Here is a 26,551-nt window from a genome sequence, read left to right on the forward strand (position 1 = left end):
AGGGGGTGCTAGTTAGGTGTTACTCTATGGTTAACCCCTATCGAGTTGTGAAGAAACAAAGGTGTCTTTACTGAGATCTGGGATGTCTTCTGCCACTTAGTATTTGAGATCTCTCAGGGGCCAGAGTGATAGTATAGAGAATAGGGAATTGCCTTGTATGTGACTTTCCTAGATTCAATCCCACCACCTCATATGATCTTCTGAGCACCCAGGAATAATTCCTGAGTGCAGAGCCAGAAGTAACCGTGAGCATCATCAGGTATGGCTCAAAACAAAACATGTCTCTGGGGGCTGGAGTGATAATACAGCAGGTAGGATGCTTGCCTTGTACATGGTTGACCCAGGTTCAATCCTTGGCATCCTATATGGTTTCCCTAGTCTCACCAAGAGTGATCCCGGCATGCAGAGCCAAGAGTAAGTAAGAGTAAGAAGTAAACAAAAAAAGTCTCCAGATCAAAAGCCAGGAGGCTTAGAAAAGAAGATGGGAGAGAAGGACTGGGAGACAGCTCAAAGGGTTGGAGCATGAGTAATTTTGTTTCTGGGGTTTATATATGTTGGGGGGATGCAGGACTACACCTCAGGGTTTACCACGGCTCTGCATTCAGGGGTCACTTCTGGCCACGCTCAGTGTTCCATACTGAGTATATGGTGCCAGGGATTGAATCCAGCTCATCTCATGCAAGGCAAATGCCCTACCTGCTACCTGCTTTCTCTTCAGTCCCTACCTAAAGCATATATATCTAGAATGTGGGGTTGATTCCCAGGCCCACATGATCCTGAGCACAAAGCCGGGAATAACCCCTCCGACCATTGGGACCATTGGGAGTGCCTTCCCCATCCCCCAAAAATAGTTTTCCCAGAGCCCTTTGAGACAATTACACAAGACAAAAACTGGATGGCGTAGGAGGCCTGGGAAATGCTATGCCCACACTCCCTCCCCTGAAGACCAAGGTCACGATGCTTTTCCTACCAGTGGACCAGTAAGTGGGACTAAGTCCCTGTTTCCAGCTACCCAACCCTCAGCATAGGCCAGACACAGTGGATGGGAATCATTTGAAGTGAAAATATGAACATTATTTAATAACTGATCTTTTGTAATAAACCATTTGAAAATATTTTACAAGGAATCACACACACAATAATTTACAAAGTTTCTTGACTTTTTTGTCGCTTTTGTTTTTCCGACTTGTCTGTACAAAATAGAACAACAACCAAAAAAAGGGCAGAGAGAAAGGAAATGGCCCCCCCCAGTCCCTCATAGGTCCCCCCAAGCCCGAGGTGAGGGCCGCCAGGTTGGGTGGGTGATAAGTAGAATAAAACCTAGCTGGGGCTTGTTGGACAACTACCTGATGGGATTGTTTTGCCTGTTTTTCTGTCGTTTTTGTTTCTTAACTTAAAAAATTTTTTTTCTGTATATGTTTGATTCTTTTTTATTTTTATATTCTCCATTGAGCACCTGACTATACTACAGTTACACACACACCCCCGCAAGACACGGCTGGCATCTAGGCTGGGTGTGCAGTGTGGCGCCCACCCTGGCACCAGCAGCGGGCACGGACCATACACACACTGAGAAAGCAACAAGCAACATGACATTAATTAACAGGGCCATTAATTAATGTACCACCCTCCCCCCTCCTCCCAGTCCATCTGAACCCCCTGCCCTCAGTCCCCTGCTGGTCCCAGGCTGGGGTGCCTTTTGGAGAAATGACCCGAATGAATGGTGTGAAGAGATGTGCTTGGGGCCCAGCCTCTCTGTGCAGAGTTTGTGTGTGTGTGTGTGTGTGTGTGTGTGTGTGTGTGTGTGTGTGTGTGTGCAAATGTTCAGCAGAAAAGAGCAAATTGGCCTCCTGGGGGTCAAGAAGTATGTGTATGGGAGGAGATGGGGTTGGGCATAGGCCTGAGTGTAAGGGCCAGATTAGGGTGGAACAGTCCAGCTAGGAGAGACCAAGACACCCCTGCTAAGGCAAAGGGGTAACATCTGGTGAGGGGTCCTCTGCCAAGGGGTGCAGACAGGGGCACATGGTCCCACTGGAGGCCTGACACTGGTGAGAAATGGTTACAATGAGCACCTGCGGGGCGAGGGGGGCCTTTTGGGGACACCGGGGGTTAGGGTAGCACAGAGGGCTCTTCACCCCCTGCTCCAACATTTGGCACTGTTTGACATTCAGCTTTAGAGGCAGAGGGCCAGCAGACTGCAGGTCATGTTTGTGGTGGGCAGTGAGTGGGAGATGATCGTGTATGTACCAACCCTCCTGCCAATCCTTGGCTCTGCGTAAGGCTTTGTGGGCCCATATTGCACCCCGTTGTTTGTGGGGGGCCGTTTCTGCTTGTGTCCTTCTGGGCATGTCTAAATGGGAGGTCACTCTCTGTCCTCAGGGCTCCAGGTAGGTGTGGGTGGGGCAATATCTGATCCAGTGTTCTTGCTGGGGTGTGGCAGCAGTCGGAGAGGACCAGAACCCCCTCACTAAGAGGCTCCCCAGAACCCTACTTGTGCCTTGACTTAAGCTGAGATGCTCCAGGCCCCAAACCGCCCCACCTCAAAGTCCTCCAAGACTCTCCCAGAGAATCAGGATTTGGATTTGGATAGGGCAGATGGGCCAGGTTAGGCCTAGGTCTCCCCGAAAAAGGGGAGCATGAATGAGGTGGGGCAGTGGGGCCGGGTTTGGGGTTTGGCACCTACTGCTGCTTCATTCCTGTCCCAGCCCCGGGGTGGGGTGGGGTGGGAGGGTAAGTTCAAAGGGCAGGGGAGAAAAATGGGGGACACTTTGTCAGTTCTGCGGTGACAGGTGGCCGGAGGAGGGGGGTCCTCCTTTGGGGAGCCCCCCCACTCCTGGGTGCAGACCTGGGGGTGGGATCTGGAAAAGTGGGTCCTTGCTGAAGGAGGGGCGAGGCTCTGCGGTGGTGCCAGAGAGGGGGTGCGGGGCGGGCGGGCGGGGAGCTCAGCGGCGGTGGGCGTGGACTTGGGGGTGCGGCCGGGGAGGCAGGCCCAGGAGCAGCAGCAGCAGCTGCAGCGACGCCAGGACGCCCAGCGACGGCGGGAAGGACGCTCCGCGGCCGCAGTCTGAGGTATCTTCCTGCGGGTGGGCGCAGACACGGGCGATCGCGGGGTGCCCCGGGCCGGGGGTGCGGGGTGCGTGTCCCTCGGCCTCCCGCCCCTTACCGTCGCGTTGTAGTCGAAGCAGATGTGCGGCCCCCTCCGGTACCGCGGCCTCTGCACCAGCTCGCACTGCTCCGGGCCGTCCGCTGGGCATGGGTGGGGAGTCAAGGAGGCGGCGTGGGGTGCATGGGCGGGCGGGGCAGAGTGGGGAGCACTGCGGGGTGGGCTGACCGACCCCGGGGCGGGCGGGGAGGATACAGTGCGTCTCCTTCTGCAGCAGCCGGCCCGCCTCGCACTGGCTGCACAGCGGCTTCTCCGCCACCACGAAGAGCAGGTTGGTGTTGGCCAGTCGCTGGGCGTGGAAGAGCCTGGGGGCGGCCCGGGGGCGGGGCGTCGAGTGACCACGCCCTCGCGCAAACCACGCCCCGCCCGCTTTTAAGCGCTTCCCGAGGCCACGCCCTCAAGCCCCTCCCGAAGCGAGGCCGCTTCCAAACATGGTCATGCCCCATGCCTCCCTGTGGCCCCGCCCCATTATCCTTTCGGCCCCGCCCTCCAGCTCTTCCCGAGGTCCCGCTCCAAGCGTGGCCACGCCCCCAGGTGCCTCCCTGAGGCCACGCCTTCGAGCTTCTCCCAAGGCCCCGCCCCCAAACATGACCACGCCCACAGGGAGCTCCCGGAGGCCCCGCCCTCAAGCTCCTCTCGGGGCCACGCCTCCAAGCATGACCATACTCCAGACGCCTCCCTGAGGTCCCGCCCTCAAGCTTCTCCGGAAGCCACGCCCCAAACATGGCCACGCCCTCAGTGCCTCCCTACCTTCAAGTTCCTCCCAAGCATAGCCACGCCCACACACCTCCCTAAGACCACGCCCTGGGCCCGCCCCTCGCGCCCCGCCCTCACCTGGAACAGTTGCCGCAGTCGATGATGGCGTTGTAGGAGACGTTGACCGAGCCGAAGTAGTACTGGGTCTGCTTCATGACGCAGCTGCTCTCTCGCCCCTCGGGGCCCCCTTCGGCCTCCGCGGGGTCTGCGAAGGCGCCGAGCACCTGAGCCCTAGCCCGCGCCCGCGCCGGGAAGCCCCGTGCAGCTCTGGGGATGCATGGGTCGGGCCTCCAGGTGTTGAAACCTCTTAGCATGGGCCGGGCCTCCAGGTGTTGCAACCCCCTTAGCATGGTTCAGGCCTCCAGGTGCAACCCTCTTAGCATGGGCTGAGCCTCCAGGTGTTGCAACCCTCTTAGCATGGGTCAGGCCTCCAGGTGCAACCCTCTTAGCATGGGCTGGGCCTCCAGGTGTTGCAACGTACTTAGCATAGGCCAGGCCTCCAGGTGTTGCAACCCTCTTAGCATGGGCTGGGCCTCCAGGTGTTGCTACCCTCTTAGCATGCATTGGCCGGGTCTCTATGTGCAACCAACCTCTTAGCTTGGGCCGGGCCTCCATGATGCAAACCTACCTGCTTGGAACCAGCTGTGGTAGAGGAGGCCGTAGAGAAGCTGCTGGCACAGGGACCTGCAACACGGAGCGGGAGTGGCCAGTCGGAGTCGGGGCCCAGCGCCCTGTCCGAGGCCCTCCCGGCCTGCCTCCTCTCCCAGACTCACCAGGCGGCGGCCGAGGTCCACCAGGCCAGGTTAAGGAAGTCTGCGATGGTGGGCTGCAGCAGAGAGGGGTGTGGGCTGCTTATGTGCTGCCTCCCTCTTAGGGTCCCCCAGATCCCTAGTCAGAGGTGGCAGGGGCCAGCTGTCCCAGGCCCAGATCCTTCCATCTGGTGTCCCTGGCACTCACCACAAAGACACCGCGGGGTGCAGCACCCAGGTTGCCAGGAGGCTGGGGGGCACAGGCGGCCTGGTAGTCGTAGGACTCCTTGCGGGCATAGAAGGAGTTATTGTACAGGGCCAGCATCAGGTTGGCATCCACCTCACTGAAGAACCTGCCCACCTGGGTTCAAGAGGGGGCTACGGTCACTCGTACTGGCAATGCCAACCTCCCCAGGAAGCTCAGAAACTGGCCTCCCAGCCTTCCACAGCTCTGTGAACAGTGGGACCTCACCTGGTCCCACTGGTGATTCTGATTTGACAGCACCAGGAACCCCCCATCGTCAATGAGTACACACAGCAGGTCCTGAGGTGGTGGGGAGAGCAGGAAAGGGGACTCAGGGCTCAGGCCATAGGTGTCCAAGACCAGAGTTTAGGGGGCATTAGCCCCCAGTTGTGGTTACAGCTGGAAAATTGAGTGGGCATGTTAGGCTCCAAAGGCCAAGGGCCAGGGCCAGCGAGGGTTGGGGTACACGCACCTCATTGTTAACCTCGCAGTCCATTTCACAGTGGCTGCTGGGGCCGCACTGCTGGGCAGAAAGCAAGTACCATGAAGTGTCCTCCAGGTTTCCATCCCGCTTCATCCATCTGGGTTCCCAAGCTACTACTAATACCCCGTATTCCCCTAGAGATCAGAGCCGCCTGGGAGCTCTTGGTAGGGAGATCCTGGGGTTCTTGGAAGGGGATACTGCCATGCCTGCTCAAGTACCTTCTGAGGCTGGTCGTGATGGGTTCGGTTGCTAGCTAGCACCTTGAACTTCTCAGCCCAGGCTTCTAGGTCCAGTTTAACACCTACCACTGGGGGGAGGACGAGTAGGAGGGCATCAATGCTTGCTTGTCTGGCAGCATCTGCCTGTTGTCTGTTTGTCTCCATCCTAGGCATTTACCTGCTGGTCTCAGTGTCCGTCCACCCAAGCTGAGCTCCACAGCTGTGCTGACCAGGATGCCCACAGTGTTGTTCTCCAGCTCCACAGGCCTTAGCAGGGCTAGGGATGGGGTCGGTGGGCATTCAGAAGTGGATGGCCACCCCGACCACTTTCTGATAGGTTCTGTGGAGAATCTACTGCCCCAATTCATTGCTTACTCCCAAGCCCAGTATTTCTCCTTGTCTGTCTCAGCCAGCAAACATATGACAGGTCTTAGAGTCTCAGCCAGCAAACATATGACAGGTCTTAGAGAGAAGAGCTGTGTGAAGGTACAACCACCTCTGGTGGGGTCCCCATGTACACTCACCATCCTGGTGTGGGGGTTTGAAGATGTAGCCGTGGTTATCCAGGCTGCGCCGGTAGAAGCTGGCATTGAAAGGCTCGGGGTTCTCTGTCCAGTCCTCAGCTGCCCTGGTTACCGAGGCAGGCAGAGGTTGATGGAACAGGGGCTCATGGGGGACAGAGTGGCAGCAAGACAGAAGCGGGCCTGGGACATGTGAGTTCATGGGGTCACACTCTTACTTGTTGGGGAAAACACGTGTGATGCCGCCGTCTGTGGAGGCAAACACCGCCAGAAGGCTGTACCTGGGGAGAAGGAGGTGAGTTCTTAGACTTGCCTTTGGAGACAGAACCAGAACCTGGGGTCCCCAAATTTCCTGCCCCACCCCCTTGGCTCAGCAGGGCCTACGTGTTGAGATCCTGGTCCCGCCACACCCGCTCCACCAGCTGCTGTGTGATGCCTGTGTCCAGGATCAGATTGTGTAGGAGGAAGTTGTTACCTGGAAGGGAAGGGCAGGGTGCAGGGTGTCTAATGGAGGCTCTTGATTCCCGCTCCTCAGCTCTAGGCTTCACTAAAACCTTCCTCATAGCCTGGTTTTGCTTGGGATTGGATTCCCCTAGGCTGCCCAGGCACTACCAGGCCCAAAGTCCCCAGGCACTCACATTGCTTAGAGTCTGGAGTCACTTTTTCCATGAGCTCAATGAAGTTTTTCAGGAACTCAGTGTTGTTGTCTGAGGCATTCAGGTCCTTGCAGTACTCTCTGGGGGGTGGGGAGGGGCAAGAAGAATGGTCTTGGGGGGAGTTGGACAAGTCAGGGGTGTCAAGGCTTCCCACAAGTCTGCCTAGCCAGAATGAGAAACCCAGGCTTCGTTGGGGGGGGGCAGGCATGGGCATGTTTCACATTTTATTTTTTTGGTTTGGAGGCCACACTCAGGACTTACTCCTGGAGGGCTTTGGGCATCGTATGGGATGCTGGGGATTGAGCCCAGGTCTGCTATGTGCAAGGAAAATGCACTACCCACTGTATAATCTCTCTGACCCCATGATTCACATTTTATTTTTATTTCTGGGCCACACCTGTGATATTTAGAGATTACTCCTGGTAGGGCTCAAGGGTCCATATGGGGTTCTGGGGACTGAACCTAGGTCATCTTACATGCAAGGCAAGAGCCCTATCTGCTGTATTATCTCTCTGGACTCATGATTTAGATTTTAATTGGGACCACCTGGTTTTCCTGGGGGCAGAAGTCATGTATATCTTACAGGCTGCAGCCATTCTGCTGGCCAGGCTGATCTGGACCGGTGAGGGCTGACACCACAGTGAAGGCCTGGTACTTTCTTTTGCCACAAGCAAGAATCTGCAGATTCATCCACTTCCCATGTCACTGGATCCATGTGCCCAGTATGGCTCCAAGGCCCCAGTAAACACATGGAGATGGGGCTCCCATGCACAGTCACACAGATGAGACGCTGCATGGGACAGTCTCCCCAACCCCCAGGGTAGTGCCACACTGCTGCTAGGCCACATCCACTTGCGTGTGGGAGCTGGGGATAAGTCCTGTGGGTACAAAGTACAGGGCGGGATCCTGGCAGTTGAGTCTAAGACTTCGTTCTGCTGCTTTTTGGCCACAGTATAAAGTCCTGGAGCCTCAGCCCTTCCTGTCATACTCCAGAGATTACAGACATCAGGGGGACAGGGGCCCTACAACTGATGTTTCCTGGCAGGAACGCTCTTCCCCAGGGTGAATAGGTCTCATTCCTCCTTGAGGCTCTTGTCAGGAAAAGATGTGGGGTGCGGGGTACAGGAAGGTCTGCTTCTTAGGCAGTCTGGAGAGCTGTCCCTCTGCCTGATAAAAGAGCTTGCTCCTACCCTGTCTCACTTTCCCCTCATCACCAGCCTTCCCTGAGGCTATTATGAGTGATGGTTGACAGGTTAAGAAACATGCTGCCTCTCCAGGCTGGTAGGGTCCACAGCTTGGGTGCCAGTCACCACTGTCTTCTGGCCCTCGGGCCCTCTATGGGATATCTTAGTCTGTAGGCCTACGTGTAGAAGCCACAGCTGATGTACCCAGAGTGGCATCCACCTGCCAGGGTTGACAGATGTCACCTGCAGTCTGGCCCGGTATTTACAACTGACATGTGTGGGTTACTTCATTCACTCACCAATACAACTTATTGAGCTGTCCTGAGCCAAAGACACAGAGGTGACAGGAGCAGTCCCTGCTTTCAGGGTTCCTATGCTCCCCGAGCCTGTTCGCATGTCCCTACAGCCAGGGACGCCTGCTTTGTATTTCCACGTGGACTCTCCCGAGCACACAGAGGGACTCACAAACACGAACACACATCTACACGGTCACAGAGAACTAGGTGCATGCACGCACGTGCACACACGTGGAGGGGGAGGTGTGTCCAGAGCCCGTGTGGTGCCTCAGGGTGCCCTCTGGGTCTCTGTCACTGCACCCACTTGCCCTCAGCCCAGGCTCGGACATAGGGCAACTACTATTGAGCCCGCTCACAGGCAGAGGTGTTCTGCGTTCAGCAGGTGCTCAGACCCTGCAGGCTTTGCCTCCCCTGGACTCTGAGCCCTCTGTGCCCGCTTGCTCCTCAAAGTCTCCGCCTCCCATGCCCCACTCAGTGAGCCACCACCTCTAGACTTGGCACTGCCCACAGAGGCTCTGGCTGGCTTGGCAAACACTGACACAGGACAAATATGGAGTACAGGTTGGGGCAGTAGGGGAGGCACCACAAACCGGAGCAGCGGCTGCCCAGTGTGGGGGGAAACTGCAGACAACCGGCCCAAGGCAGAGGAGGCTCCTTCTTGGGAACCTGGGAGAGCGGGAAGGTGCTGAGAAATGCAGAGTTCTCTCCCATCCCAGACCAGGGTGGAACCAGAACGCTGGCCAGAGCTGCCTGGGGCGGCTACATGGCCCCGGTGTGCACGCTGCCGCATGCACAGTGGGGGCTATGCATGGGGGGGGTGTTGGTGACACTGCACAGGACAGACACACAGAGCTCCAGGCAGCAGTGCAGGAGGCGGGCCAGGGCGGTCGGGGTGGGGGAGGACACCTCAGCAAGGCCACACGCAAGCTACCTGGGAGCAATGAAAACATGTCCTTCAGACTCAAAACTGCTGGGGAGCAGGAACTCAAAATCTGCAACAGAAACGGGGGGTTATCCGGCGGGGGCTGGGGAGGCAGGAGGCCAGGGGGCTCCGAGCTGAGGGGGCTGGAGGGACAGGGAGGAGGGTGGCTGGAGGGGTTGGGGGAGGCACCAGCAAAGAGGGAACCCATCACTTCCACGTTCAAGTTCGAGCCAGAGTGAAGGGGCAGGTGGGGAGGGGTGGGCCTGTGGAGACTAGAGCATGGCAGGAGGAGAGGGCAGTTATAGCCAATATGTTGCCCAGGCAGGTCCTCTGTCGGCAGTGAGTCCCTTGGCGTGGCTGTATATGCTCCCATACGGCTGTATAGCACATATACACGGACACACACACACACATATATATAAACACACACTGCTATATATATATGCATGGTCTGGGGGAGGCGCCAGTCTCGCTCTTATCACATCCATCATGGAAAAAAACCGCATGCTGAGCTTCCTTTGCCTCCAAAGAGACTTTGAGGAAGGGAATTGGCTTTTGGCAGCAGATTTTTATCTCTCTTTCTTTGCTGCAGCTGTTTGCATTTTGGTAAGGTCTCGCTTTTGTTCTGTGTCAGGCATCAACATGGCCAAACCGAGGGGGTTTCTCACGGGGCAGAGACAGTCCAACCAGAGACAGTGGGGGCAGCTGGGGGAGTGGGCAGCAGTGCATTGTGGGGAGTCCCATGGCCCTGACTGGGGCAAGGGGTGCCTGGGAATGTTCCCACACTGGGAGGAGAGTCTGAGGGCCAGTGGGGGGTAGGGACGCTGCTTTAACCTACCAACTGCTCTCAGGATGGAGACAGTGGGGATTGGGGGGAGGAGGGGAAGCAGTCCAGCAAGGTTTCTTCCTAATATCTCACTCTTAGCTTATTTCCTAACAGGGAGGAGTGCTGGGGGCTCCAGAGTTGTGAGGTGCTATTGAGGGAATGCACCTCCGTATAAGGCTTGTGATCTGGAGGGGTGTGTGTGTGTGTGTGTGTGTGTGTGTGTGTGTGTGGAGGGGAGTATGTTTGTGTGTATGCGTGTGTGCGCATGGGAATGAGCAGTGCATGTGGATGCTGGAATCTGGTGATGCGCCCTCTGAGATGCTTCTGTGTCTTTCCCAATCCAGTGGACTGGCCATCTGGCCGGCCTATATTGGGAGGAGTCCCTTGCACACTCAGCCATTGTGCACAGGAAGCCTGTCTTGGTGTATCGCAACAGTGACCTCTCTTCCTTTGCCCTCTCCCCTGGTTGGTGATTTTTGCAGAAGAAGGGGGTCTTTCCTGTTTCCAAACACTCCCACAATGCACTGCAAGATTCCAGGAGCGGGGCATTCAGGATGGCTGGCGGGCTGGGCAGTCACTGGTTGGACCGTTGCTTTCTGATGGGACTGTGAGGCAGGGTCTGGACACAAGCCGACAGGGAAGGGGAGAAAGAAGAGGAGGTAGGGAGGAGGGGGAGGCTAGACTATGGCCGGCTTCCTCCCAGGGCCCTGCATTTCTGGGGTCACTGGGAAGGAGGTGGGGTGGAGGAAAGACAACTCAAGCCAGTGGGAGCAGGGCATGACCCCACCTCTAATCTGGGCCAGTGTGAACAGCTGTCTTCCCTTCATTGGACTGAGCTGGCAGGACCCAGGGGCTCTGTGCAGTCACCTTCCAGGCTATGAGTCCCGAGACCTTTTGAGGTTCTGTATGCCCTACGTACCACAGCCCTGTGTACCATGCAGCCCTCTTAGTGCCTTGCTCCCCTGTCTGCTTTGGGATTCTCTTCTTCTCTTTCTCAAGGTCTCTCTGAGGCCCAGAGACCTTTCTTTACATCCAGCACATTTGCCATCAAGCCTGTCTCCTGGCGTCCAGACAGATCCCCTCTCAATTGCCAGCTAGGTCCACCCTCGCATCTGCCTTTCTTCCCTTAGGACACCTGCCATACTGATTGCTGTCTGCAGGAGTAGGGCCTTTGACATAGTGGGTGGTAGGGTCTAGGGGCATAAATTGTCACAGAACTGTCCAGGACCCGTCTCAGGTCTCACTCTGCAGGTCACTGGTTGCCCCCCTATTCTGATCCCTGCCTGGGTTGAGGGTCTGAAGGTCTCCACATCTTCTCTTTCCTACTCAAGGGGTGTTATCATCCACTTTGGAGCCCCTGTCGGAGATCTGAGGAGGGAGAATGAGCCCAGGGGAAGCTGCAGGCGCTTTCCTGTATTCTCACGGCAGCCCTTCTGAGGGCTTGTCTTCCTACAGCTCAGGTGGTAAGAGGCATCCAGCTCTGGCCCCACTGTTGAGTTGTCTTGGAGGGACAGAAAAAAGGAGCCTGTCCCCAGGGTGGAGGGCGAGAGAGGCCCTGAGCTCTCAGAACATAGGACCCTGCAGGCAGGGCCGCCAGGGTCAAGGGTCCCTTTCTCTAATGGGGTTCAGGGGTCAGAGGAAAGGCAAGAACTAGAGGAACCAAGGGGATGCTGGGTGGGGTTCCTGGAGAGCAGGGGTTTGGCTGGTCCTGGGCAGGGAGGGGGGCAAGCAGGGTGGGGAGAAGGAGGGTGCACTGGTTCTTAATATACTTGCCCTTCAGTTTGCTGATTGGCACTGGGACAGTCCACCAAGAGAGAAAGCGAGGAAAACAAAAACAACACAAACACAAAAACAAACGAAAAGGGGGAGGGGAAGGGGAGGGGCACAAACAATATTTTATTCAATGGCTGTTTGAATGAAAATATTGTGTCTCATCATCATACCGAAAGGAAACTTCTTGCAAAAAACGACATGAGAGAGAAAGAGAGAGCAAGAAAAAATCAAAGAGATGAGCCCCAGTCGGCCAGGCAGGTGGGGGGCACCTGGTGGGGCCGGAGCCCCAGCCTCCCTCCCAGTGACCTCTGGCGGTGGCAGGCGGGGGCCGCAGGCTCCGGAGGCCTCTTGGGGGAGGCCCAGGGTGAGCAGGACATGCAGGGACAAGCTTCAGGCAGAGGAGTGGGGAGGGAAGGAGAGAGGAGAGGCAGGGCCAGAGTGGGGGTACAGGGCTGAGGGAAGGAGAGGGCGGGTGAATGGGGTGAAAGGCAAGTAACTCAGAGGGAGAGAAAAGGAAGGGAAGGGAAAGGCAAGTGAGGGTGGAGGTGAGGAGAAGGAAGTAAGGCTAAAGGATTGAGGGGGTAACAGAAGAAGGGATGTGGGGGAGGGAGAGCTGTGGGGAGCAGGGAAGGAGAGAAGAGAGGAGGGGGTGTCTTCCAGGAGTGCAGCCCCCAGGAGTGTGCGGAGGTGGCAGGCTAAGGAGGGAAGACACAGAGCAGGAGAAACCAAAAACAGAAACCTTAATGGAAACCATGAGAGAATGGTCTAGAACCGAATCTAAGAAAAGGCAAGCATGCAGATTTCCACAGACTTTCCAAAGGCCATGGCCAGTGCCCCAGCCTGTGGGCACTTGGGGGCTGGGCAGATGGGGCAGGGGGGGCTGTCTTGCCGCAAGCGGCTGGTTCTGGCCAGGGTGCGGGGCAGAGGCGGGGTGCAGGGCGCAGGCAGGGACGGGCCACTTACACTTGACCTGCAGGATCTGGTCACTGAGGTTGGCCTGGAGGTAGAAAGTGCTGTAGGGCGGGAGCACTAGCCCGAGGCTAGGAAGGAGGGAGAGGAGGAGCCGGGTCAGTATTGGAGGGAGGCAGCCATAGTCTGTCCTCAGGGCCTTGGGGCTGGGTGGGCAGGCCTGGGCCCTGGTACTGTCCCCTGAACATAGGAACACTGATCTGGTTAGTTGTGAGAGAACTCAGCCCACAAGGCAGCACCCTAGGCTCACTGCCGTTCCATCCCTCACTCCCAACAGCCACTCCCAGCACACCAACTCTCCACAGAGTTTCCTCCATGTGGCTGGCAGGAGCTCTCGGGGTCAGGAAGCTCAGTGATGAGCTGGGTGGATGGGGTGAGGGTGCTGCCCAAGAAAAGGGTCAAATTTCCCAGAGATACCAGATGAAGGCTGAGCCGGCACTAACCCAAAGTGGGTAGGCCTGGCTGGTTCGTGTGTGTGTGTGTGTGTGTGTGTGTGTGTGTGTGTGTGTGTGTGTGTGTGTGTGTGTGTTAGACCTGGCTGGTTCCTGTGTGTGTGTGTGTGTGTGTGTGTGAGATGGGGTAGTTCATGGTGCACAGGAGAAAGCCTGTGCTGACCAGGCCTGATCCACCCAGGCCCTGCTGCCTGTGACAACGCTGAGGATGACATCTGGGGACCAAAACCCAGGGACTGGTGGAACCCAAGAGAGTGGTAGCCGTGGGGAGACTTCAGCAGCCATCTTGGGACAGCCAGGATGTCCTGTGTGCCCAGGAGGTGGTGTTGGCTTCCGAAGGCCAGCAGGACCCAAACATTGAGTTCTGGGTGAGCAGCGAATGGCTGGGGTCCCATGGCACAGTGTCTGAGTGCCAGCAGACCGGGGTGGGAGAGAAGGGGGATAGCAGTGCTTTGGCCCTGATTCTGGGGTGACCCCCAACCCCAACCCTGGCCTGCTCACCTGTAGTTGGTGCTCCGTATAGGTACCCAGGTGTAGTTCCGCATTACCTCATCTATGTACCGCTGTGAGAAGAGACTGGGTGAGGTACTGTGATGGGCCGGAGGACTGAGGCAGATGGGGGCCCCGACCCATCGTCTTACCTCATCCAGAGACTTGACCAAGGCTCGGATCTGCCTGTGGCCCTTGTTGCCATCGATCATGCTCCGACGGATCTGGGAAGGCGAGACAAGGAGGGGTGCAGCCCCTTTCCTCTTCTGTACCCTGTGCCCCCATTCCTACTCCCACGCTTCCTACCTCTTCCTTGTTCTCATCCTCCAGTTCTGCATCCAGGAAGTCCAGGGTCACAGGCTCCCGGAAGTTGGTAGTCTAGGGGAGGTGGGGCATGAAGTCAGGGATCTCTGTCTCGCATAGCATGCCCTCTCCCCAATACTCCTCTCACCTGGGGCTTAAGGTTGGGGTGCAGCAAGACGTAGCCGTTCAGGTCAATGGCAAATACGTAGCCGTTGGCACCAAGCTGGGGGTAAAATTGTGGACTCAGGGTTGAGATTGCTGGGTAGAATTCCCAGCATCCTGATCTGTCCTGATCTGCCTTGAGGGCTGCTGGTGCCTGCCTGGCCAAGGCCTCCACACACCCCTATGCCCTGTGGCATAGCTTGCCTTTAATGCCAGACATAGGCACCAGCCCTGGCCAGCCAGGGATGACCATTTTTGTGGGGTTTACTTGCACCCATCCCTGATTCTTACAGAACTGTTGGTCAGTTGGGGTGTCCCACCTTTATTCATCCATAAAACTGCTAAACATAGCTTTGCTCTCACCTCTGCTTGGCTTCATCTCAGCAGAGCGTAGGGTAGGTACCCTGGGAAGTCCAAGACCTAGGATTCTTGTTTTTTTTTTTTTTTGGGGGGGGGGGAATTATACCTAGCAGTGTTCAGGGGTTACTCCTGGCTTTGCACTCAGAAATTGCTCCTGGCAGGCCTGGGGTACCATATGGGATGCTGGGAATCAAACCAGGGTCTGTCCTGTGTTGGCTATATGCAAGCCTTACTACTGTACTATCTCTCCAGCCCCTGGGGTATCCCTTCTGGATGAAAGGAAAGGAAGAGGAAATGGGAGCCCACATGAATTCAGCCTTTACATCAGAGCCTGCTTCTCACAGTATGTGGAGTCAACATCAGGCCCTCATGGGGCCCAGGTTTGGGGTGCCGCCACACTTGTATCCTCTCTGCTAGGGTCTTTTCCTGTCTTATATCCTTAAGCCTTGGTTCAGAGTGTGTCCCTACTTCCAAGTTACATCCTCCCTTCTTTTCTTCCCAAGACACTCCTGTTTTATCAACAGTTCATAACTATGGCACACATCTGGCCTGTTATATTACTGAGTGGCTGTGAACTAAGAATGGTTTTGTAGTTTGCGTGTTATTTTGTTTAAGGACCACATCCAGATGTGCTCAGGGCTTACTCCTGACTCTGTATTCAGGGGTCACTCCTGGTATTCATGGGACCATATGGGGGCTGGGAGATCAAACCCGAGTCAGCAGCTTGCAAAGCAAGCACCTTATCCACTATACTATCTTTCTAGCTCCAATAATGTTGTGGGTATTTTTTTTGGAGGGGGGGCAGCCCTGGTGGTACTCAGGGCTTATTCTGTGTTAGGGATCTGTGTTAGGGATCACTCCTGATAGACTTTGAGGATCATATGGGGTGCTGGGGATCAAATCTGACTCAACAACTTGCAAGGTAAGTTCTTTAATCACTGTATTATCTTTTTAGTTCCAAGAATGTTGTAGATTTTTGTTTGTTTTGTGTCTTGTTTGTTTTTTTGGGACATACCTGGTGATACTCAGGGATTTCTCTTGGCTCTGCACTCAGGAATTACTCCTGGCAGTGCACAGAGGACCATGTGGGATGCCAAGGATTGAACCTGGATTGGCCATGTGCAAAACAAGAGCCCTACGCTATACTATCGCTCTGGCCTGTTTTTTTTTTGTTTTAATTTTTTTAATTTTTTAATATTTTTAGAATTTTAGGCCACATCTGGCAATGTTCAGAAGCTACTTCCAGTTCTGGATTTAGGAACTGCACTCATCATTGCCAGAGATAGAACCAGGGTCAGCTTTTTATGTAAGGCAAGTGTTTTAACCTCAGTATTTTGTTTCTGGTCCCTAAAACAGTGCTGTGGCTCAGCAATAGAGCACAGGTCTTGTGTGTGTGAGCTGAATTTCATCTCCAGTGTGGTTGTGAGTCTGTTTTTTGCTTCCAGCACCACTAGGGGTGGCTCTGATGGTCCCTGCGTACCACAATAACAACTCTCAACATTTAAAAAAAATATTTTTTGTTTTGGAACCACACCCAGCAGTACTCTGTACTTGCTCTGTGCTCAGAAATCACTCCTGGTGGGCTTGGGGGACCATATGGGATGCCATGGATCAAACCTGGGTTGGCCATGTGCAAGGCAAACACCTTACCTGCTCTGGCCCTGAAATATATATATAATATATATATATTTTGGGGGGGGGGCCACACCCAGTGATGCTCAGGGGTTACTCCTGGCTCTTCACTCAGAAATCACTCCTGGCTTTGGGGGGCCATATGGGATGCTGGGGATTGAATCGAGGTCTGTCTTGGGCAGCCACGTGCAAGGCAAATGCCCTACTGCTGTGCTATCATTCTGGCTCCCTGAAATTTTTTTTTTTTTTTTTTTTTTTTTTTTGGATTTTGGGCCACACCCGGCGGTGCTCAGGGGTTACTCCTGGCTATCTGCTCAGAAATAGCTCCTGGCAGGCACGGGGGACCATATGGGACGCTGGGATTCGAACCAACCACCTTTGGTTCTGGATCAGCTGCTTGCAAGGCAAACGCCGATGTGCTATCTCTCCAGGCCCCCTGAAATATATTTTTAACTCATGGTGGTGGGGCATACCTGGTAGCTCTCAGGAGGGGCCAGGGTCACAAATTCAGTGCTGTGCGGTGCCCACCAGGGCCACTCCCATCTGCCCTACGGTAAGGGCTCGAGGACAAGGTCTTGTATATTCACTTATTCTACCACTGAGTCACAACCCAATCCAGTTATTTTCTTTTCTTTTCTTTTTTTTTTTTTTTTTTTTTTTGGTTTTTGGGTCACATCCGGCAGGGCTTAGGGGTTACTCCTGGCTCTACGCTCAGAAATTGCTCCTGGCAGGCACAGGGGACTATATGGGGTGCTGGGATTTGAACCACCGTTCTCAGGATGAAAGGCAAATACCCTACCTCCAGGCTATCTCTCTGGCCCCTCCAGTTATTTTCTAAGAATAATTATATTTCATGACGTGAAAATGACCTGAAATTCAAACTTCAATGTCCACAAATAAAACTAATGGAACAACAGCCAGGCCCACTTATGTTTTGTCTGTGGCTATCTTTATACAAAGGCAGAATTGAGTCTGGGTATGAGTTTCATTGGCAGAGCTTCACCAACTTATGGGGTTTGCAGGCCCTGGTTAAAGGTCCAAGGCCACCTCTTCTGGATGCGTTCTCTGGCTGCCTGGACTCAAAGGTGCCTGCGAGGCGGTGTCATCCACATCAGGGCTGTCTGCTGAGCCTGGCCTGTGTCCAGGTGAGCACTTACCGTGTAGTTGGGCGTCAGCCTCTTGATATCATTCAGAGCCACATCGATGCCCATCACACCCAGGATCAGCTGGTTCTAGGAGCAAGACATAGTGGTCTACAATGGGCTTTGTGCCAGGGAGAGGCCCAGGCTTGAGGCCTCAAGGTCTCACAAGCCACTGCCCAGTTCAGTTTTCAGGCTTGTCTGTCCCAGAAGGGCATGCACTCCCACCTTCCATGGGGCAAAGCTCACCTTCTTTTCCCCCGGGCCATCCTGTGTCAGATTGAAAACAGGGAGGGTCCCTGTCACCACCAATCCCAGCCCCTGAAGGAAGAGGAGGATGGATCAGTCTGTGGCCTGCTGGGCACCCAAGTTCAGACAGAGAACACACTCTGGGTTCACTGTCGGCTTATCCTCAGATGGTCCCTCAGGGAACCTAGCCCTGTGGGCACCTCTTGGGGAGGCAGCCAGCCCCCCTCATCCACTGCCCAGAGGCCTTACCAGCGCATCCTCATACACGTTGGTCCACTGAACTTGCTTGGCTTCCTTGCCTGCCAGAACCATGGGTCGTCCTAGCACATCCAGATATTCCTGGGAGGGGTCAGAGGGCAGGGGTCAGGGGCTGGCTCTCCCATCCAAGTCCCTGTTCTGCTTCCCCACAGTCGCCACCAGGGGGCGTTCTCACCACACAGTAGCCCACATCCCAGACATCCGTCAGAAGCCAAGAGGTGGTCCCCCACAATCTCACCTGTGTGTTGATGCGGATGGCACCAATGGAAGGAATCTCAAAATAGTAACCTGTAAGGAAAGGGGACACAGGCAGACCCCTGGATGTGTCTGCAGTCCTGTCTCCCGGCTCCTCTTTTGGGATGTCACTCCTCCCTGATTCATGTTAGCTATTGCTCGAGAAGTGGGAACAATGCTCAGAGAGATCCCATGAGTCCAGGGGTATAAGGAAGCAGAGCTGGGGTGAAGGGAGGAGCCTGAGGCCTGAAGTCCCTATTCTCCGATGACAGTGGCAATCATGACCCATCTAGGACCAGGTTCATTGCACGGGGGGAGTGGTGGAGGGAAGGAGATGGGATAACCAGGAAACAGGGACAGATGGACAATGGACAGACAGATGGGCAGAAACTACTCATTTAGATGGAACTAGCCAGTCAGAGAGAGAGAGAGAAAGAGGGACAGACAGCGGTGGAGCCAGCAGCTGGGAAACTGGCTGGAGGAATGGGCAGGTGGACAGGCGGGCCAGACCCCACAGGATCTGCCGGCCAGTGTGCTGCAGTACCTTTGTTGGTGCAGGCCATCCACTGCAGCGGCGTCACATCATAGTTGTGTTGCCCCACGGAGAATGTGAAGACTCGTACCTGCATGAGTTTGAGGTCACTGCCAACCGCTGGTGGGGACAGCCCTCCCCTCCACGGGGCCGGCCCAGCTCCATGCTATGCCTCACCGTCCGGTTGGGCCAATTGTATTTCTCAAAAACATCCTGCACTCGGTCCTCGCCGCCGTCCGTGAACATCATGATCATCTTGTTGCAGTTGGCGCGGGTGATGTTGGACTGGAGGAAGGCAGTCAGGGGCTTAGCACCTTCTGTATCCCAGGGCCAGTTCCCTTCAGCAGGCAGGTCTGGCCCTTGTGGCCCTCCTGCCACCACACTCAGGAAGCCTGTTAGCTTTTTGGGTGCTAACAGGGCCATCTGTCTCGATCTGCTGAGTATACCAAACCCGGGCCCTCACCCACCCTTGGCTGCCCAACTCGCTACCCCGGGGCTCACGTTCTGCAGCTGGTCGAAGGCGTACTCGAAGCCGGCCTTGTAGCCTGTGGTACCCTTGGCCACCATCCCCTGCACAGCTTCCTTGAACACCTTCTTATTCCGCACATTGGCTTGTACCAAGTGGGTGAAGCATGATATAGGCTGAGCCTTCTCGTTGAACTGCAGGGACAAGGGAGCTTGATGAGCAGGTTCCGCTTGGGGGCACAGGCTGGGGGGCGCCACCACCCAGGGTGGCCTCTCACCCCCACCGCACACACCGAGGCCACGTTCACGTAGTCGTCGTCGGAGAGTGTGTCCAACATTTCGCAGACGGACGTCTTCATCAGCTTCAGGGTCAGGCCGCTCACGCTGCCACTCCTGTGGAGGTCAAGGAGACGCCAAGTCGGGGTGGCAGGTGCTCTGCCCCCCTTTTCCCTTCCTGCTTCCCAGCAGCCAGTTCTAGCCCCACGCCCTCCTGCCTTCCCACCTGCCAGCATTGCTCACTCACACATCCACGATGATGACCATGTCTTTGGGTGAAGAGGCCCCCTGGATATACCTGCCGGGGGAAGCCTCAATGAGGGCCAGCTGAGGCCATCTTGCTCAGCACCCAGTGCTCAGGCCAGTTGCTTTTCTCTGCATCGAGGGCTCCACGTCCAAGGAAAACCGTCCCTGCTCATGCATGGCCCATGGGATCCAGTCCCATGGCAGATGACCCAGAGAGGGTAAGGGGAGGCCAACCCGAGCATTGAGGACCGAGGCAGGGGGCTACTTCAGGAGGGCTCACATGGGTGGGACAAGAGCTAGCCCTTCTATAGAGCAGGCCCTCCTCGGGAACCCCCAATCAGCCTGATTCCTCAGCCCTGAAAGGGTGCTGTGTGGGGGCAGCAGACGGGGGGCAGAGGCAGCTGGGAGGCCTGTCCGGGTGATGGGATCCATTTTCCAGTGGCAACGATGTGTGAAATGAAAATTGGACAGAGCTGGCTGCGCCCTGCTTGGAGGCCTGGATACAGGGAGGGAGGGGGAAGGAGCGACGGGGGGACCTGGGGGGCGGCCCAACCCCACCCTCCTAGGCTCACCAGGGTCTCCTCCGGACATCATACAGGTCTATTTTCTTGGGGGCTCGCCATGGGGTAGCTGTGGGAGGAAAGGGGATGAGGGGCCGTTCTGGCAGCTGAGGGGCCTGGCAGGGGAGCCCCACATCCCCCGAGTTGAGGGTGGGAGGAAGGCCGCCACCCACCTGGGTAGTAGCGTGTGACCCCCGTAGCGCTGCCGAACACCTGCCACAGCAGCGTGGGGTCCTGCCTGCGGTTCTCGATGAACACGTTCTCCAGGGCCTCTGTCCAGTTGAGTTCGTTGAGGATGACGGTGGCTGTGGGGGACGCATGGGGCTGGGGTGGGAAATACCAGCTGGGCCCCTGCCGAACCCCACACGTGCCCCCAGAGAGCCTCAACGTTGCTCGGGCCCTGCAGGTGCCTACTGTTCCAGGTTCACCAGCTCGTCTAGGAGGGCTTACTGATCATCACTCTCCTGCAAGTAAGTCATTGTCCCCTCCAGCCACAGAAGAAATAGCCACAGCCACCCGTGAGGGGCAGCCCCCACTGGCAGGGATGTGTGTGACTGCGATGCCCGTCCTCTGTCATCCTGGAGCCTGCCACTGCTCTGGGGCGCTCACCCACTCAGCATGCACTCCAGGCCGTAGCCACAAGAAAGCAATTAAGGGCCCGATGATGGGGCTGGAATTATTCAGCTATTAAGGTACCTGATAAGCTGGAAGCCACTCAGCTCCATGATTAATCAACTGGGGCCAGGAGCAGGCAGGGGAGGGTGCGTGGGCTCCAGAAGGGGCAGGGACTGTGCCATGATCCAATTCAACACTGGTACACACCACACACACACACACACACACACACACACACACACACACGCTACAGGGACACTGTAGTTAGTTTCCCTCCCTGTCCAGCCAGGCACACTCTCCCCCTTGCTCCTGCCTGCCAGTAGGCTCTATTGCTGTGGACACAGGAGTCCCTGTGGACGTGCCTTGAGTGAGGTCCCTTCATGGGGTCTCCCACACCAGCTCCCCAGTCTCTCTTTGACTGACCTCTGGAGCTGCAGGTGTGATTTCCTGTGGATACCTTCCCAGGTGCACCCATGTGGCTAACTTCTTTTTTTTTGGGGGGGTCACACCCAGCAGTGCTCAGGGGTTCCTCCTGGCTCTACGCTCAGAAATTGCTCCTGGCAGGCTCGGGGACCATGTAGGATGCCAGGATTCGAACCACCATCCTTCCGCATGTGAGGCAAATGCCTTACCTCCATGCTATCTCTCCGGCCCCATGTGGCTATTCATAAATGGAGTCCAGCCTGCAGACCCTTTACCTGGGCAGATTTGGGCATCTAGAGCCCTCCCACTGGATACCTTCCCTGCTTTCACTTCATAACAGCCCTACATTTTTTCTTTTTTTTTTTTTAACTTTATTTATTTATTTATTTATTTATTTATTGATTGATTGGTTGGTTGTTGGGCCATAACCAGTGGTGCTCAGGGTTACTTCTGACTCTGAACTCAAAAATTGCCCCTGGAATGCTGGGGGACCATATGGGTGCCAGGAATTGAACTGGGTCCCTCTGCCTCATGCAAGGCAAATACCCTACAGCTGTGCTATCTCTCTAGCCAGTGGTCCTCAAACTATGGCCCGCGGGCCACATATTGTATTTGTATCTGTTTGGTTTCTTCATTGCAAAATAAGATACATGCAGTGTGCATAAGAATTCGTTCCTAAGTTTTGTTTTTACTATAGTCAGACCCTCCAGTGGTCTGAGGGACAGTGAACTGGCTCCCTGTTTAAAAAGTTTGAGGACCCCTGCTAGTCCCTCCTAAATTTTCCTGACATGCATGGCATAGCCTCACCTATGCTGTGTGCCTGTCCTGCACGGGGTGACCTGGCTCTGTGCCCCCCTATACCAATACTGTTATTTCTGTCTCTGGGTTTTTTGATTTCTTTCTTGTAAGTGCCCTGCCACCCTTACCCCCATCTCTAGCAAAGGTGCCCCCACAACCAGAGAAGGTCTTCCAGAGGTCATGCATGGTTCTTTGCACATGGACCCTTCCAGAGTATGACCAGCTGTAAATAGAGATAGTTAAGGCTCTGCCCACAGGCTCCCAGACTGCTGAACTTACTGGCCCCTTTACTGAAAAAGCCAGCCAGTGCTCCCCTGAAAATCTACCTTCTTTAGCAAACAAATAGAAAGCACTTCCAATTTATCTGAGGCTTCTATTAAATCCTGGATCAGTTCAGCACCCCCAAAGGGGTGGTATGACCCACTTCGGGAATTTCTGGCCTAAAGGGTACTCACACAATCCTGGGCACCTGCCCTCATGTCTATGGATGTGGGTCTCTGCTGTCTTGCTTGTTCCCCTAGTCCCTTGTACCTCTGCTCCCCCTTTTATTTTCGGTCACACCCGGCAGTACTCAGGGATACTCCTTGCTCTGGGTTCAGAAATCGCTCCTGGCTCGTGGGAAGTATATGGGACATGTTGATCCTGGACCAGCTGCACCCTACCGCTGTGCTATCACTCCGGCCCCTGGCTGTGCCTCTTGAATATAGTATGTGATGGTCCTGTTCCTAATTTAGAAATGGAGTTGTATCATTTCTATTTTTTTCTTTTTGGTTTTTGGGCCACACCCGGCGGTGCACACCTGGCAGGCACGGGGGATCATATGGGACACCGGGATTTGAACCAACCATCTTTGGTCCTGGATCGGCTGCTTGCAAGGCAAACGCCGCTGTGCTATCTCTCCGGGCCCTCTATTTTTTCTCTTAAGAGTAAAATAAAGTCATGCTCTGAACTATCATCCATACTACTGTCTGCTTTGCACAACCCTCACTCTCAACCTTCCCTGGTCTCAGTTTCCCCATACGCACAGGAGAACAAGAACAAATTGTATCAAAAGCTCTTCTCGCTGCAGGCAAAGGGCATTCCTGACTCAGATTAAGAGTCCAGAGAGAAGCTGTCCAGGTTGGGGTACCCTATAGGCTGCATAACCACCCTGAACACACGCTGCAAGACACAGACCCAAAACACCCGGCCCTACGCACCCATGCACCCACCACGCAGGCTTGGAAAATGGGGACCATGCCCCCTCAGGCAGGCAATTACAGATTTAATTAAAAGTGACACAGTAAATAAAAAACATATAAAATGTAATTTGTGTGGGTAGCGAGGGGTGACTGGGGAGGGTGGTGTGGCTCTCGTTTTAATTAGTGTGTCTGCTTGTGATAGCGCCCCTCGACTGGCTCGGGCAGGTGGCCTGTGTGTAAGTGGCTGTGGAGGGGCCCGGGGTGGGGGCCTGGGGTGGGGTTCCTTCCTCCTGCAGGAACCAGGGAGAGTCCCTTACATTCTAGTGTCTCCCTAGCAGCTCTAGGACTTCTGTCTGCAGCCCCCTCCATCTCATGGGCTCTTTGGATTCTTTTCTTTTTTTTTGTGGGGGTGCACATCTGGTGGTGCTCAAGGGGTGCTGGGGTTCAAACCATTATTGTATCAGAGCCACGTACAAGGCAAGTGCATTAACTGCTGTGCTATCTCTCTGGTGCCTGGAATTCTGAGATGTATGCCACAGACCCCAAGCCCTTCAGTGACTCACTGCCTCTGCATCCCCACCTAAGATGTTCCTCCTCCTGCGAGACTCAGATCCCTCATGCTAGAGTGATCTCAGCTACTCCTTTGTGCAAAGCTGCCCCGCAGGTCCTTAGAGCTTGACGTCTCAAATAATCCCTTCCCACCTCCCCACCTAGAGAGAGGAGGGGATATTCCTGTCCTCCAACCCCTTGTCTATCTGTGTCTCTGGCTGGGGTTGCTCTTCAACCTTCCTGGGGACAGGAGGGGGCTGTTGTGGGAGCAGGCAGGGATGAGCCAGCTGGGGGTAGAGCAGTGTGTGTGTGTGTGTGTGTGTGTGTGTGTGACATTCAATGCAGACATGTGCGCATATGGGCTGGGCTTTGTCACCTGCAGTTTTAGCACTAGGTTGTGCCCCTGAGTGATACTAGCAGGAGGTGGGTGAGTCAGAGGTGAGTGTATTTTTTTGTTTTTAGCCACACTCATCAGTGCTGGAGGTGGGGGGCACTGCCAGCAGTGGTGCTCAGGATCAAAATGGAGACTATCACATGCAAAGCAAATGTCTTCATCCCTGCCTAATCTCCCAGTCCCAAGGTAAGCCTGTATGACCTTGGGTCCAAGAGGATGGCACAGTCTGGCACTGGACCTGACCATGGCGGGCAGTGGGGGGCTGCTCTGGAGCTGGGGAGAGCTTCTCCGATCTATCACGTTCACTCACAGCCTTTGTAGATGTCCGTGGGGATCTGCACGGCTGTGTAGGAATAGTTGACTTTGTTCTTAAAGTTTGAGTCCTCAATGAAGTCCAGCCTCAGGGTGCTGGCCTTGGAGCCCCTCTCCATATCCTCAATCTCAGGGTCGTCCTGTGGAAAGGAAGCCCCCAACCCAAAAGCAACGTCAGGGCTAGAGAACAGTGAGCTCAGACCAGCAGTGAAGGGCTGGAATTGAGGTGATGGGGCATCTCAGAGTCCATTGCAGTTGGACAGAAAGGGAGAGGCCTGGGATTCTCCCACCCCCCCGTCACCCAGGAGGCCTCTGTACCCCCAACCTTCCATGCCCACAGTTGTTAAACCCAAATTTTAGAACCAAATCCGTACCATCACCACATCCCTGGGAACCTGTTAGCTGAGCCAGGGGTAAGAGGGATGGCATATCTTGGCTTCAAGCATACACATAGGCCCCCCCCCCTCAGACTCCCTTGCTTCCATGGGCCCCCACAAACCCTGCAGGGAGTTTTTGGGGATCCAGCATAGGTACACTCCACCCACTTGGGGTAGGGAGACCACCCCTGCCGTAGGAGGTGGGCTGTTCCGGAGTGGGCTAGCACGGTGAGCAGAGGAGGGGGCTTCAGTCCTGCGGCGCCAGCAGCAGCAGCAGCAGGACTGAAAGGCCCCGTTGACTTTCTAAAATGAGCTGCAGCCGTCTGACAGGTGCCAATTATGGCGTCTCTTGGCTGGGCAGGCTGGGCATGCGCCGTGCACCCCCGCCCACCACCACCACGGCTGGCAGGAGTGGGTCTGCCACTACGGTGGCTGATGCCGCAGCCGAGCAGGGTGGGCAGGCACGGTGCAGGTGTGCAAGGGGGAAGAGAAGAGAGGGGGAAGGAGAAACGGAGCCTGAAGCAGGCAGAACTCGGGGGCTTTGTGCGCTGGGAGGAGGGACAGAGCAGTGGAACATGCCACAGGCTCCCCTGCCCCCCCCCAAAAAAAAAAGCCTGTGACTACCCTGAGCACTAGCTCATTTGGGTCCCCGCCCCTGTTCCTGCCTCCAGGTTTTGCACAGCCTTAGTCTTGCTTGAGAAAGAGTGGCTGACTGACTGTACAGGATGGTCCTCCCCGTGCAGCTGTGCTCTCTCCTCCCCTTGAGGATGCAGGGTTCATCCTCAGCCAGGGGGGAAGAATTCTTGCCCCGTGGGAGCATAACAGGAGTGGGGGTATAGCAGGCAGGCTTGGGTACTCAGAAGGGTCTGCAGCAAATGTCCATTCCTTCTCCAGGCCATGTTCTATAGCAAGCCCACGCCATCTGCTCTTCTGACTGCCCTGGAGACCCTGGGAGGAGCCTCCAAAACCCTTGGATGGGGGGAAAAGGTGTGAGTGGGGGGGCTGCCAAGCACAGTGGCCAGAACAGGGAGCCACCACCTCTGTGCAGGCACCACTCACGTCCTGGAGAAGCAGGAGGCGCGGGAGGGAGAAGAAAGGCCCGAAATGTCAGCTGCACATGAAGGGCGCTGGGAAATTTAATCTCCCAACTTTCCCAACTAATGTGACATTTGGATTCTGTTCTGATAAGCTATCAGCTGGCGAACTTTTTCTTTCCTTCTCTTCCCCACCCCGCCCCCACCTTCTGGCTGGTAATTTAAAAGTAAATGGTCTAGAAAGATCTCTAACTGTACCTCTGGCAAAGATTAAAACACACACACACAACACACAACAACACAACAAGCAGGGGAGTTGGCAAACATATTCCTGCTGTTATTTATATCAGGGCCTGGCCTGAAGGCCTCCAGCCCTGCCCAGGATCCTTAAACACAGCTAGGGGACTGCAAGCTAGTCAAGGAATCAGGGGTTGGAGGCCCTAGATATAGATTGGAGCTTCTGGGAGCAGAATTCAGCATGTTCTGGTAGCAGCAGGCTGGGCACCAACTCGGCCAAGGAACCTCCCAGTGGGCCAAAGCCACCCCCATACTCAGGGGCTTTTTGAGTGGGTAGCTACAGTCTCCCGATTTATATTTAATGCACTGATTGCTAAAATTACAGCCCGCTGCTGAGGGGGGTAAGGAATTAGATTCAGGGTCTAATTAAAGGTTCGTTCTTCATTTGAATTTCAGATTCCAGCTTTAATTTTAGCAACTTCTCTGGAAGCCACGGAGGCTCAGGGACGCACA

At 55.4% G+C, this 26,551-nt stretch overlaps 1 protein-coding gene across 7 annotated transcripts in view; it reads right to left on the bottom strand.

Annotated features, from left to right (window-relative positions):
* Positions 1–2,926: 2,926 nt before the first annotated feature.
* Positions 2,927–26,551, bottom strand: part of CACNA2D2 (calcium voltage-gated channel auxiliary subunit alpha2delta 2) — a 158,442-nt gene continuing 134,817 nt past the window's right edge. The window contains exons 6-39 of one of the 7 annotated variants that reach the window (XM_049777322.1): positions 24,389–24,530; positions 20,292–20,423; positions 20,131–20,188; positions 19,560–19,610; positions 19,330–19,429; positions 19,073–19,231; positions 18,749–18,856; positions 18,584–18,662; positions 18,044–18,093; positions 17,797–17,886; positions 17,548–17,619; positions 17,317–17,391; positions 14,154–14,228; positions 14,009–14,080; positions 13,855–13,926; positions 13,715–13,776; positions 12,756–12,832; positions 11,793–11,813; positions 9,203–9,263; positions 6,774–6,871; positions 6,520–6,610; positions 6,354–6,416; positions 6,139–6,242; positions 5,793–5,891; positions 5,615–5,703; positions 5,385–5,432; positions 5,141–5,212; positions 4,877–5,029; positions 4,693–4,745; positions 4,548–4,603; positions 3,998–4,124; positions 3,359–3,468; positions 3,164–3,246; positions 2,927–3,077 (exon numbers count right to left, since the gene is read on the bottom strand). In XM_049777322.1, the coding sequence (XP_049633279.1) occupies positions 2,943–3,077; positions 3,164–3,246; positions 3,359–3,468; positions 3,998–4,124; positions 4,548–4,603; positions 4,693–4,745; positions 4,877–5,029; positions 5,141–5,212; positions 5,385–5,432; positions 5,615–5,703; positions 5,793–5,891; positions 6,139–6,242; positions 6,354–6,416; positions 6,520–6,610; positions 6,774–6,871; positions 9,203–9,263; positions 11,793–11,813; positions 12,756–12,832; positions 13,715–13,776; positions 13,855–13,926; positions 14,009–14,080; positions 14,154–14,228; positions 17,317–17,391; positions 17,548–17,619; positions 17,797–17,886; positions 18,044–18,093; positions 18,584–18,662; positions 18,749–18,856; positions 19,073–19,231; positions 19,330–19,429; positions 19,560–19,610; positions 20,131–20,188; positions 20,292–20,423; positions 24,389–24,530 (2,937 nt within the window). In that variant the 3' untranslated portion in view covers positions 2,927–2,942. Of the gene's footprint in view, positions 3,078–3,163; positions 3,252–3,357; positions 3,469–3,997; positions 4,125–4,547; positions 4,604–4,692; positions 4,746–4,876; positions 5,030–5,140; positions 5,213–5,384; positions 5,436–5,614; positions 5,704–5,792; positions 5,892–6,138; positions 6,243–6,353; positions 6,417–6,519; positions 6,611–6,773; positions 6,872–9,202; positions 9,264–11,792; positions 11,814–12,755; positions 12,833–13,714; positions 13,777–13,854; positions 13,927–14,008; positions 14,081–14,153; positions 14,229–17,316; positions 17,392–17,547; positions 17,620–17,796; positions 17,887–18,043; positions 18,094–18,583; positions 18,663–18,748; positions 18,857–19,072; positions 19,232–19,329; positions 19,430–19,559; positions 19,611–20,130; positions 20,189–20,291; positions 20,424–24,388; positions 24,531–26,551 lie in introns of all 7 variants that reach the window. The other 6 variants (XM_049777321.1, XM_049777320.1, XM_049777326.1 and 3 more) reach the window with 6 other exon arrangements.

The sequence above is a fragment of the Suncus etruscus genome, chromosome 7 (assembly GCF_024139225.1).
Source record: "Suncus etruscus isolate mSunEtr1 chromosome 7, mSunEtr1.pri.cur, whole genome shotgun sequence".
Lineage (NCBI taxonomy): Eukaryota > Metazoa > Chordata > Mammalia > Eulipotyphla > Soricidae > Suncus > Suncus etruscus.